Raw genomic sequence first — 14307 nt, 5'->3', positions numbered from 1 at the left:
AAGGTCACATTTGTCAATGAGATTGATAGTTACCAAAATGTTTCACCACACAAATGTAATTAACATTCTGTAGTTGATGTATTCACTCAAATAATACTTCTATTTTGAGAATCATGGTTATTTCTAAATCTCAAATATACAATAGTTTTTCTAGCTGCAACCACCGTATACGAACATGGTTTTAAACTGCGGTCTACAACTTTTTTTTTCTTATCCTTTGGACAGTGTTAAGTAACAACCAAATTTGACTGTCTTACAGTGTCACAATTAACCAATGAATGAAATGACTCAAAAACAGCAAAGCACATATACCATCACTTCATAAAAATCAACACATAGTAACAAAACAATGTTTGGCCCCATCTATAGCAATTTTTGTATACATTTCAACTTATGGAGAGTCACATCAGAAAACCAATTTTAGAAAAACCACCCACCAATCAAAGTTTCATTCATTCAGCATTTTCTTGTCCTGGATAATTACCTAATTGCTTCATCTTCCAGCTCTCATGAGGGGCTACATGCTCATGGGAAGGAGAGTAGCTCTGCAAAAAGTTCAACTCAACAATTTAGTCTTTTGATTAACACAATAACAGATTATATTTATGTATGACTATCTTTTTTAGTATGATACTTGGACTGTATATAAAATCTATGTAGCACCATCGCTTCAAACTGAAGGCGTGTTCGGTGTCCAACATGTCTCAGTGTTCTTGCCATGTTCAGTGTCTATGTTGGTGTCAGTGCTTCATAGTATTTGACATACAGGTTTACAAGTATTAAAAAAAACAGTAAACTCCTATTTAACAACAATCACGCAACAGAGTTCGTTATAGTAGATAAATAAGAGATAAAACATGAGCTCTAATCTATTTTCATGACACTTAATAGACTCGTTGAATTGAACGCTTTAACTCAAATTTTCGTTATATTAGTAACGCAATTAACCACAAGATAAAAAGGCTAGTCATAGATAGACCTCCATCTCCGTCATAAGTTCTTTGGCGGATGAAGCTGAGACGACTATATTCCGAGCACCAGGCTTAATGAAGCCTTCTTCAACACCATTGTCAAATAGTGCAAGCAAAAAGTTATAGTAACCATCAACATTCAGTAGGCCAACCTGTGCAGGACGACATATGGGTTAAAAATATGATTATAATAGTATACATCAACGATTTTATCCAGCATAAGGTTACCGGTTTTTTATGAATTCCAAGTTGTGCCCAAGTTATCATCTCCAAAAGTTCTTCCATAGTTCCGTATCCTCCTAATCACGAGGATAGAATGTAGGGCATGAGAAAGAGGGTAACAGACAGATTTCAGTGTATAAAAGAACAGAACATTTTTCTCTAGTAGCATTTAAGTGTAATAAAACACACTAATTAATCACTTCTAAAACTACTTCAGAGTTATTCATGTAACTAAATACCAGGGAGTGCAATAAAAGCATCAGCTTCTTGAGCCATTGCCGCTTTCCGCTCATGCATATCAGAAACAATTCTTACTTCACCAACAGTTTCACCAGATATCTGTCAAAATACACCAATTACAACATAGAAAAAACAATAAATTGTTTCCATGACAGAGGAACAAACACTAAAACTCATTCACTACACTTCTTCGGCTCAAATTCAGATTACTTTTACACAAGAACCAATTCATTGCTAGGAAACAAACCAACACTATAACAGTGACAAAACAGTAGCAGCAGCAGAAATACCTCATGAGGCATGAGAGCTTTTGGAATAACCCTGCAAATTCATAGTGACATCAATCAATAACAATACAAATCTCACAAAGTGATAACAATCAATAACAATACAAAGCTTACACAGTGAATGAATATAAAACATGTATCTTCATTTAGCCATACCCTAGAACATTGCAGCCACCATTATACATTTTCTGAGATATTAACCCCATCAGTCCAACACTTCCTCCACCATACACCAAATCTATGTCCCTCTTAACCTGAAATTCATAACAAACCACAAAACAAAAGAAACAAAAAAAACATTTCAGACATGGTAAAGAGCATCATTTGACAAAACGACAAGTTCATTGATGACACCATTAATCTAGAACAATAAATGCATTAACAAAAAAGTTGTTAGAATGTTAGTTACCCAAAAAAAAGCAAATATTCCCTGACAAGTTTACCTACCCAGATAGTACCCTTTATGGAAAAAGATGATTTTTTAACCAAATAGTGATGATAAGGAAAAAAACTCTGACCAGTTCATCGGCCAATTCAATGGCGGCGTCACTGAAAACTTGACGGTTGCCGGAGTTGCTGCCGCAGAAGACACATACCCTATTGAACTTTCTGCTTCTGGGGTATGCTTCCTCCATTCAAAATCGATTCTTTCTTCTTCTTTTTTTTCTTTTCTTTTTCTCTGTTGTTTATGATTTGGTTTATAAACTAAAAAAAATTGCAACTTTTTTTTTTGGGAAAAAATTAAAAAATGAAAAATGTATGAATAATTAAAATGATGATGACGTAGTTGTAGAATAAAAAAAATATTATATATTTTTGGAATTTAACTAGTTTTAATGACACATGATATTTGAGTATATAAAAGATGACAAATGGTATTTCTATAAAAAGAAAATGACACATGATATTTTTTTAATCACTTGTTTAATAGCATTGACTTTCTAGTTAATATGTATTCTGTTGATTTGATTTTTGTCTTTTTAATATTTTAAATTTATATTTTTTGCGTGATTATATTAATTAATTTATTAAAAGTTGGATAGATATATACTAGACAGTCAAATTTGGAATTCAAATCATAACTTTTAGTTAAATAGCAAGAGACAAGAATCTTTGAATTTATTTATCTTCAAAGTGTGAGATTCTGTTCATTATGCTCTAAAAAGAATAAGAATATTTTTTATCTAGAACCATTGAAGTGATATTTGGCTTTAGTTTTAAATTTTTTTTATTTTAATTTATAAATTTGTTTTTTTAAATATTATTATTTTTTTAATTTATTTTTAATTAAAATTTTAATTTTGATATCCTATAACATGAACATAGTTATTAAAAATCAAAACATACTCGAATTCATAAATTTTTAAAAATTATATCTCAAAAATTATTTTTATAAAAATTAAGGAATTTTTTAAAGTTTTGATATTTTAAATTTTTTTTCAATAAAATAATAAAATATCTAAAATAACATTTTAAGAAACTATTTAAAATAAATTTTTATAAAATATTTATGAAAAATATTACTGTAATTTCTTTTATACAAAATTATGTTAGACTATAAAAATCATTTTTAAAAAGGTAAAACAAACGAACCCATTTTCTTGATGTCACTATATAATAAAATTGTTTATGGTTGGTTAAATGTCCAATAAAATCGGCTCATTCAGCTAAAATACTCAATTGACGAAGTACCTATATTATAGAGCATCACACTGGAGCACATAAGGGTGACAAAATGGGTCGCGACACGTCAGGCCGGTTCTCGCATCTGCGAAAAATGACGGGTTGAGTTGAGATTTTACGTCCGGTCTGTCTACTCGTTCAATCCATCCTGTCTTAAGCCCGCAAGAAAAAATGGGGGATTGACTCACCAATCCATCAACTTAGTTATCAAGCAATCAAAATATTTATTTTAGCCTTTGTTTGTATTGATGGAATCGGGCAGAACGGAGCGAAATGAGATGAAGTTGAATGATACTCCACTCCATTGCGCTCCGTTCATTTTATGATATCCAAACATAATTTTAGTTGGTTGAAAGTTAATACTTGAATTATAATTTTGGAACTCTCCATGATGGTTCTGTTTTAGATGATTTTTTTTGTGATGAATTTAGATTTTTAATTGTCATTTTAGTTAATTCTAATAATTTCAATTTTTGATGGTTTTATTTTATATATTTATTTGTGAAGATATATTATATATTTTAAGTAAATTTATTTAAAATATACTTTATAAAAAATTATTCTATAAAATAAATAAAAATTCTAATTAAAATATAAAATTAAAATCTATTAATCTATTAAAAAAAATTGACTAACAAACCCTTCATCTACCAGCTCGCCATTATGACATAACATCTAAACTTTAAAGTCCAATTAACTTCGCATGCAGATTTGTCTGTTCCACATCTCCACTATTAACTGATGTATTGGTCATTTGTTTTCTGCAATCCAAGTCAAATTATCTTAAGTAATCTTAATCATCACCTTTTATAAGTGTCACATTTATGTATTTTTCTCTTTCACATTTACATAATTTCACTTCTTTAAAATACTAATTTAAATGTTAAAATATTAATTCAAATATTTTTTCTATATTTATCCGAGACCTCCACCATATCAAAAGTCTTTTTTACGAAGATAGTTACATTTTTCAGAGAAATAAGAATTTTGATTAATAAAATATTATGATTTGAAAATATTATGCGATGCTTTTGTTGGGTTTCTTACTTTACTTGAATTTAAAGTATTTTTTAGGAAGTCTTTAATATTCTTTTTTTTTCTCTATAGAAAATGTTTTAGGCATTAATGACTTCATCTTTTTTATTTTAATTTTAAATTATGTATCAACCAGCTCCGGTGGGAGCTATAAGAATGCATTTTTCAAATTCAACAATCATATCTAATAAACAATTACTAGAAAGTTAAATTTAAAAGTAATCGATTAGAATGATGTGAATATAAAATAATAACTCAAATCCACTACTGTCATCATATCATTATATTATATTCACATAGCTCAAGTTCATGACCTACCTACGATAATCATTCACAATATCTCTTTCCTTTTTAATGAAATGCAATAATTTTGTATAATGGACTAAGTTTTTGTAATTTTGTTTAAATACAGAAAAAAAAGATTGAAGTTACGTCACATATTGAAAAAAATTAAAATGAATTCTCTTTGTTTGGTACAAATATGACAAAATCAACTTAAATTAAGTCGTTGGGTCTAAATAATTAATGAGCTTTGTCTAATTATTTGAAAAAATATATTAAAGTTAGTAATTATCTCAACACAAATATAAACTTTATTTTATAAAAATCATGATAAGAACATATTTATTTAAGTTAGTAACATAATTTTAATTTTAGTTTTTAGATTTGCATGTTTATTTTTAAATTTGAAATTTAAATGAATATAGATAGTTGAAATAATGATTGACTTGTCACATCATTTTATTAAAAATCATATCTTTTGGTGTTTGTCAAGTTTCAATTGTATTTTGATTTTTAAAAAATGAAAATGAATATTGAGAGGTGTTACATAGGATTATGATATGATAGGACACTAATAAAATAAAAGTGTGTTTTAAATTTAATATATTATATAGATATTTCAAATTTAATATATTATATAAATATATATTATTTTAATTGTGTTTGAATTTCACATCTATTATAATATAGTTTTGAAATTCAAGATAATATACTTTGTTGAATTAACTTTTATTTTATTAAAATATTTTATTCAAAATGAAAATAAATTTTATTTTCTTAACAATGCCTTTTTAAAATAAGGATAAATTATTTTAATAAATTGAATCCCGAGCAAATCGTCACTATTCAAGAAATTCATATATGTATTATATTCTTTTGAATTTTTTGCAAGGTGATATTAAAATCAAACATTAAAATCAACTATGTATTATTTGTTATAAATTGAATGATGAAAAGTACTATATCATTTAATATTTTAAAATGGAAAGAAATCAAAATTATTTTAAAGATACAATATTAAAAAGTATATTAAATTTAGTAATTATCTCAATACAAATATAAACTATTTTTATATGATAAGAACATATTTATTTAAGTTAGTAATTAATTATTAGATTAATATATTTTTGACTATAACTATTTTGAGATTAAAAAAAATTATTTCAAGTGTTTAACTTTTTATGCTTTTAAATTAAACATATTTTTAATTTTAATTTTTAGATTCACATGCCTATTTTTAATTTTAAATTAAGAAGAATATACATAGTTGACATAATGGTTGTCTTGCCACTTTATTTTATTAAAAATATATTTATTTTCTTTTCAAGATTTGAACTTGTGACTCCAATAGAGAAAAAATATTGTATTTTTCTTTTTGAAAAATGAAAATGAGTATTGAGAGGTGTCAGTGTTAGAATTTTTAGGTCACAAAAGTAATATTGTATGTGTTAGAGTGATTATTTAATTAATCAAAACTGTAATAATGTAACTTAATATTAAATATGTGGTTAAAAGCATAAATATCATGAAATATGAGATTATTGTGGAAATACCATAAGTCAATATCTTATTTGATGAGAGAGCAAATTAGAATATTGAAAAATAATAAATAACCCTAAAGTTATTTATAGGAGTTGTGGTTCACATTTGTAGACAACTTAAACAACTTTTCAAATTAAGGAGGCATAAAAGAAATCTACAAATCGAAAGATCAAATATCCACAAAACTTCATTGATTTCCAATGACAAATTCAAGTACGCTTCCACTTTTATTCTCAGGTTGAATTCTGATATGAGTTATCGACTTATAAGAATTATTTTAATGTTATATTCTTGATTTCTATATCTATAGAAATAATAAGGTTATGATCCCATCTAACAAGTGGTATGAAAGCCAATATCAGATTCAATTTATTTTTTTAATTTTTTTAAATCCTAATAGTTAAAAAATTTATATTTGAGATTATCAATCATTGAATTTCGTTTAATTTAATACTGTGATTAATATATGTTTTATCACACATTCTGTTTTTTTTTATATATTAAGATTTATATATAAAATATAAGTTTCTATATGCTAAGATTTATATATAAAAATAGGTTTATATATGTTATAATTTATATATAAAATATTGATTTATATATGTTAAGGTTTATATATAAAATAGGTTTATATATATTACTGTTTATCACTAGTTTATATATGTTTTGGTTTAGTAAATTAAAGAATATAAAAGTATTTTTTATAGATGGTTTATATGTTATCGTTTATATGTTCTATAAAAATAGCATCCATGAAGTATTTTATAGATATATTTGTTCTTTATTTTTCATACATTTTGTATAATTATTATCGTTAGTATGCAATAAATATTGAATTTTTATTGTTGTTTCGGAAGATGAATATAATAGTAAAAGAATAAATACTTGCTTTGGATTCAAATTTGACTACAAATTATATTTTTATACAGTAATTTAACATATTTTAGTAAGTAGTTGAAATGAAAAAGCCGTCAAAGTGACATCTTTTATAGAAATTGTTTATGAAAAATGTTAAAATTTTATGATCTATGTGTATGTTTGTCCATGCGGGTATCAATTGACCCAAAAGACAATTGGTGGTTGGCCGATTTTTTATACGTGCTTGTGATGGTAAGCATGAGATAATTATAATGTTTCGCATGTGAATAATAAATCAGTCCAAAGAGAGGGGTTTATTATTCGATATATTTTTTTATTATCAACTAGTAAAGGACCCGTGCGTTCGCACGGGTCGCGCAAGTGCAATAATTTATTTTTAAAAAAATTAAAATATAATATATTTTTTGTTTTTTATATATATATATATATATATATATATATATATATATATATATATATATATATATATATATATATATATATATATATATATGGTTGGATCAACGTACACAAATTTATTGCATAAGAGTTTTTTTTAATGTAAGTCGAGTAGTCGTTTCTCCAATAATATCCGAAAGATGGGATGATGACTATGGGAACCTCTTGTAGAACATGTTTGGCAGGTTTAGACCCTAGTACACTCCCTTTTGGGTGATTCTTAACCTAACTCCATGCTCGTGACTTACAACAAACCCTTGATTCATGGTTGATCCGTTCAGGTATCCTTAATATCAATGGAACTTGGGTGTTGATAAGGTGTAAACCATAATCCACCAAAATGGATGGTTGAATACTCCAAAAACCTTTTCAAAAGTCTAAATAAATAATAAAAATAATATTAGGATGAACTTTGATATAGTTAGGACTACTACAAAAAGTGCTTTTAACGTCGGACGCAAAATGCATTTTACCTCGACTGCAGTAGCAATATAATGAAGGACGTCAGGAAAAGTTGTCACTTATCATCTCAATGATTTAAAAACTGAGGGCTAACGTTATATGCATATGGGTTCGAACCCCATTCGCGTCACCTTTATTATTTTCAGAACTACCGTATCTTATATCTCAATTTATCTTAAAAACAGAGGGGTAAAATTATTTATTTATTTATATTGTTTACACGTAATATTAAAATAAAAATCAAATTCTCTAGAGTTATAGATAAAAACCAAATTCCTTAGGGATCTTGATAAAAATCAAATTCCCTAAAGATCTAGATTTTAGATCTTCGAATTATTGAATCTTGGGAAATATCAAAGGTTGGGTATAAGATTATTCTCTACGGATCTTGCATGCATTTAATTCTGAAGCAAAACAAAATAAGGGTTAGATAAATAAAATCAATATTCAAATACATGATTTTATGCTCAAATAAATATTTAAGGAAACAAACCTTAAACCCAAGTGATTTTCTGCTCTTGCAATCCATCTTAGAGAACTTTTCTAAACGTCTTTATGTTTCAAGCGCCTCATGTTCCATATAGGTTAGATTTTCAATATTCAACCTCCTTTAATAATTGATGTCCCTTTGGTTTCACGTGGATCACTAATAGCAGATTCTTGAGCGTTGATAAACATTAAATGAACGACAAAGATTTGTTTAAGAGCGTTGAATATAGTAAAAAAAGACTTAACTATCCGCTCGATCACGAAGAAAACCAAGATGAATAAGTTTTTTTTTAAATTACATTGATTACATAAAATATTAAAAATACATTGTAAAATATGTCTCCCAATGAGAATTTTTAATTTCCATGTCCATGTCTCATACAAGATGTTAGAGATCTATTTCACAATGAGAATTTTTGTTTTCTACACTTGCAATTCATCCCAGAGATCTGTAGTAGCAACCTATGATCAAAATATCTCTTTAAACAGATATTCATCAAAACTCTTCCAACAGATCTTAAGGTAAAATGACTTTTGATGAATATCTCTTTGGGCGACTACATATAAGTTAGTCTTAGGGTAAAATCTGTTTAACGAATGCTTTTATAGTAAAATATGATTATTAAATACTCTGACTTTATTATAAAACCGAGGTGAATAATTCTTTTTTGTAATTACATTATTTACACATAATATTAAAATACATTATTTACATCAAATCTTCGGTGATACCCAAATTTTGTTGCATACCCTTTAAAACATTTTTTTTTTGAAACAAGAATGATTTTCTACACTTACAATTTATCAACTGAGTACTCTTCAAAGGTTGAACTTCCTTCTTTAACTCAGGATTATTCTAAAAATACAAAAACAACAATATTAACACCATTATGTGAGATAGATTGCAATGGTAGAAAAAAATATTTTGTTCAAGATAAAAGAACATTGAATTTTTTTTCTGTGTCTTGCAATACATCCCAAAGAATGATACTTGTGAGTTTGAGGCAACTTCATATTAGTAAGGATTAGGATAAAATCTGTTTAACGAGTATTTTTATACTAAAATCTTATTATTTTATGTCTCAGTTAAATAGAAAATCGAAGGGTTAGAATATTTTGTTTACAATTATAAACAAATAAAATCATAAACTGCGATAGTTGGGAATCATAGCTTGTACCGAGTTTTTTTCACCGTGGTGTTTTGAAAATCCGAGGGAATATATGGTTTTTAATTTTTTTAAATAACTAGTAAAGGACCCGTGCGTTCGCAAGGGTCGCGCAAGTGCAATAATTTATTTTAAAAAAATTAAAATATAATATATTTTTTTGTTTATATATATATATATATATATATATATATATATATATATATATATATATATATATATATATATATATATATATATATATATATATATATATATATATATGGTTGGATCAACGTACACAAATTTATTGCATAAGAGTTTTTTTTAATGTAATGGATGTTAAATGATGAATAAATGGGTTCAAAAAATTTCCACAAATAACTTTTTCCAGTTTGGGACATAATAAAGTAAAACATTATTAATTTATAGTAATATAATTTGCTTAATTTTTTTGTATACTATATTAAGGAAATAATCAAAAAATATAATACAAAAATATTTTTACAATTTATTGATATATTGATATATAATAAACATTCCATTGTTAATGTTATGAATAAACATTCCATTTATCATTGAGATTTTGGACATAAGAAATAAAAATATATTTATTTAGTAATGGAGGAAATTTTCCAATCTGTTACTAATTTGAGGTATAAAAGCGCAAATATTAACCTTCATAATAAATGATTATTTAACCAAAATACATAAACCATGTAAAAGAAATACCAGAATCTCATTTGTTTTAAAATATAATAATGAATACTACCAAATGTTGAAATTAATTGCAATTGATACAATAAGGTTTAATGCAACAAAAGATATTGAAACAAAAGGTTCACAATTTTAGTTAAAATTGTGAGAAATAAGTCCAGCAACAAAAATGATTTAACTTCGTACAATTCTTTGGTCCTTAAAAAACTGGGTTTATACAAAACCTGCCTGCAACCTTTTAGAAAGTGATGATTCAAAACCTGCCCGCAACCTTAAAAAACTACAATAATAACTAATTTGATTTCAGGATATTGATTTCATTTTGGAATGATAAGATTGCAACAACAATAAAATAACGGTAATATTTTTTAGTAGTATAAATAGGTAATTTATTTTATCACATTTTTCACTCACATCTAGTCTAAATTTGACCAATTTATTTTATTTAATTTTAATTTTTTTGTGTACACATTTCATTTGAAAATGAACCTCAATCAACATAACACATGCTCCAATTTTATGCAAAATGATGGAAGTCCTCTTTGTATCCCAAATCAACAAAACACCCCATATTTTGGAAATCCACCTCTTATTCCAAATCCACACCATAATTCAAGATTTCAAAATTCTCTTTTTATCCCAAATCCATAAAATAATTCACCCATTGGAAATTACTCATATCATACATCACCTTACCCAATGAAAAACTCTCTTTTAATGTATTTTGATATATTTGAATCAATTTTTTAATTATATTTTATATAATATATACTGGGATTTAGTGGGGCCCATTTTCTTAGCCCACTTTAATTATTTACAATCATTTTCTTGTACAACTAAATGTATAAAGAATTGATATTCTTATTGATTTATTACAAATCATGCATAACATTAATTATCTTACGGCTGAATTATTTTAATACTCCACTGACCTAGCCAATAGAAAGGAGGCAGTGGACATAATTATTCATTTCAACCCCCAACTATATTTTGGCAAATAAATAATTTAAATATGTTGAGTTATAATACTATATATGATGACGTGAGATTGGTAAAAAGTATAGTTGCATGCTTAACTTAATCATTTCAAACAAACAATGTAGATTTTCCATTACCAATCAAAAGACAATTCACTGTATATGATAATTATACCTTGTTTTTTTTATAAATCCTTAATTCAGTTGAATGCAAGATTCAAACATTGCTCCAACATTTCTGAACTACCTGCAATTTTAACATATGTATTAGACTTTGAAAAAAATTGTAAAAAAATGTGTTTCTATGTGTTTTCTATAATTAGTTTTGAAGGATTTCATAATAAATTTTTATGTAATTGTTTTTTTAATTTCTAACACCATTAGGCATGCTGAAACCAAACATGACATGCAATAATCTATTTATAATTTAGTCGTATACACATATTTCATAAGATGACAACGTATTTTGTTATCAATCTAAAATACTTATTAACATTTGAAGATATGATACTCATATAAATTTTGTAGTTGAAAGAACACACAAAACACAATGTTCAACATAACAACATAGGATTTTGAATAATTTCACACACATGAATTAAATACTCATTATCATCCTTTAAACCATACATGAAATATAAATGTCAATTGTAATCCCATAAAATAAACACTTCAAAAAAGTAAGAACACATCCTACAACCAAAACATATCATGTTCTTAACAACTTCATACTTAAACTCATTCTGGTGCTAAAAAGTTCATAAAATATATTTCAATATCAAATTTCCGAAAATTCTAATTAAGAAGATGGTTCTATCTTTAATTTCTTGGATGGTTTGGTGCCTGATAATTGCGTAGCGCCAGACGCTTCAAAATCAACTTCTTCACCCTTGTCAGCAATTACAACATCCTTAGCCGGAGTCATTAGAATGATTGATTCTGGATCATTTTCACCAGATGCAGATAATGTTTGCTTGCAATATAAAAAATTAATTGTCAGATATAAAATGAATTATAATAATACAATATTTATCATAGAAAATTATTATGTTAACAAATGAAGATACTTACTGCGGAAGTTTCCAAATTTTCTTTGTTAGGGACCAACTTTGCATATTCAGTTTTAGACTGATTCTGCACATTGAAACATCGAATATTTATTATACTTGTTAAATGTTTAAATAATACATGAATTAAGTGAATATTATACGTCTTCTACTATGTAGTCATTTTCAATCTCTTTAACAAAGGCTTCATCATCACAAAGCTTCCAAACAGACGCTTGGGAAAACGTTGGCTGCACCTTAACTCTAAAAGCCATTTTCTTATTCAACAGCATTTCAAGCTCATCAGGATAAACCATTGAATCATCTTCTCCATTCTAATGGAAAAATAAAATATCAAACATGAGTGATAATCTGAACTTTACAACTCGATAAACTATTAACATTTTAACTTATGTATAACAATGTACCTCCACCATAGAGTTATGCATAAATTCAGCAGTCATTCCAAGTATAGCAGCACATTCGGAATCCCAGAATACAAATCGATATTTTGATTCACCATTGCTAACATATATCTCAATCTTGTACCTATAGTATTTTAAACGAAGAAAATAATATGATTAATAACAAATCCATTACCAAATTTATTTGCAATTCATCTAGATTATATGTACCTTGGTATAGGCTGTTCGACTTTTTGCCCACATGAATATTCATAAGCTTTTTCAGGATTAGGTGCCTTCGAAGAACACCTTGTGCAGCCATAATAAAACCATCCATACTTTGAGACAACAAATTTCAATGTGGTTGCTACAGTAACACATAAAGTTTCCTAAAAGCAAATAAAAAATGATATTAATTTCAAAAAGCAAACAATATAATTGTAATAGTAAAGATAAATTCGGCTCTATAGTATTCAACTTACATGTTTGATTTTGCAGAACTGACTTAAGGACATACATTTCGCATTATGAACAAACCTTTCTACTGACGAATACTGAGAACCACCAGACCAATTAGAAAGAGATTTTGCAGATTGAGTAGGCTTCTCCTTCTGTTCATTAGTAGGCAACCTATAGAAATAAGATTGTTTTTGAAATTAAAAATTATGTATAATAATCTGAATATAAATAAATAAATAAAATCCATACTTAGACATAAAATCTTGAATTTCAGGGATGTCTTCATTTATCAACAATTTGGAACCACTCCATGCATTTGACACTGTAAATTGTATAATTAATATAAAAATTATTGAACGTATAATGAAAAATACAAATCAGCTATGTATTTATAAAGTCTGATAGTGTAATACCTTGGCCATCTTTTACCATTGCATGAATGAGCAGAATTACAATAGCTCCATTGTTTTTAGGATCATTGTAGTAAGCCAAAAATTTTGATCCATAGATTTCCCATAAATTGCAATTTATGCAATTACCCCTATTTTGCAATATAAATAAACAATATTATATGATGGGATTCAGTGATGCAAAATATATAAATTTATCAAACACATAAGTTATGAAAATAATGCGCATTACTTCAAATCTTTCAGCACAACAGAAACAACAACTTTCTTCCCCGGAGTGTTGGATTGGATATGGTTTATCTCACTAACAGCACCAATAATATCTACATTAAAGTAAGGTTCATTATTGAATGTGTTTGCAAATATATAAGTTATATAAGTTATAATAGAATTTAAATTACCTTTCAGTCTATTGGTTTTGCATTTGCCTTGAAGTATCTCACCAAAATCTTTAAAGAAATATCCTTTAGGTGGAATATTTTGAAGTTCGATTGCCTTCATTGTGGTACCACCAAGAAACACAATTTTTTTTGAATGATCACATACCTTCCACTGAAAATCATTGTTATAGACACTGCCATTGTTTATAATGCAGGTCATATTCTCCTTAATGACCTCT

At 26.8% G+C, this 14307-nt stretch overlaps 1 protein-coding gene across 1 annotated transcript; it reads right to left on the bottom strand.

Annotated features, from left to right (window-relative positions):
• Window positions 1-284: 284 nt before the first annotated feature.
• LOC127094547 (cytokinin riboside 5'-monophosphate phosphoribohydrolase LOG8) lies at window positions 285-2500 on the bottom strand. Its single transcript, XM_051033369.1, has 7 exons — window positions 2239-2500; window positions 1877-1974; window positions 1724-1754; window positions 1433-1532; window positions 1200-1270; window positions 980-1123; window positions 285-545 (listed from the first exon to the last, which is right to left on the bottom strand). The coding sequence occupies exons 1-7, from the start codon at window positions 2353-2355 to the stop codon at window positions 453-455; spliced, it is 654 nt and encodes a 217-aa protein (XP_050889326.1). The 5' UTR covers window positions 2356-2500; the 3' UTR covers window positions 285-452.
• Between the last annotated feature and the right edge of the window lie 11807 nt (window positions 2501-14307).

The sequence above is a fragment of the Lathyrus oleraceus genome, chromosome 6 (genome assembly GCF_024323335.1).
Source record: "Lathyrus oleraceus cultivar Zhongwan6 chromosome 6, CAAS_Psat_ZW6_1.0, whole genome shotgun sequence".
Classification (NCBI taxonomy): domain Eukaryota; kingdom Viridiplantae; phylum Streptophyta; class Magnoliopsida; order Fabales; family Fabaceae; genus Lathyrus; species Lathyrus oleraceus.
Note: the sequence above shows the minus strand (reverse complement) of the source record. Positions and strands in the feature narration are given on the sequence as shown.

Bases quoted from the DNA above. Each gene is read 5' to 3' on its own strand.
- LOC127094547 (XM_051033369.1), bottom strand. From the start codon at position 2,355: ATGGAGGAAGCATACCCCAGAAGCAGAAAGTTCAATAGGGTATGTGTC. The intron at 1,533-1,723 runs GTATTTCTGCTG...GTATTTTGACAG, and splicing joins AAGCTCTCATGCCTCATGAG to ATATCTGGTGAAACTGTTGG. The intron at 1,124-1,199 runs GTAACCTTATGC...CGTCCTGCACAG, and splicing joins TTGGAATTCATAAAAAACCG to GTTGGCCTACTGAATGTTGA.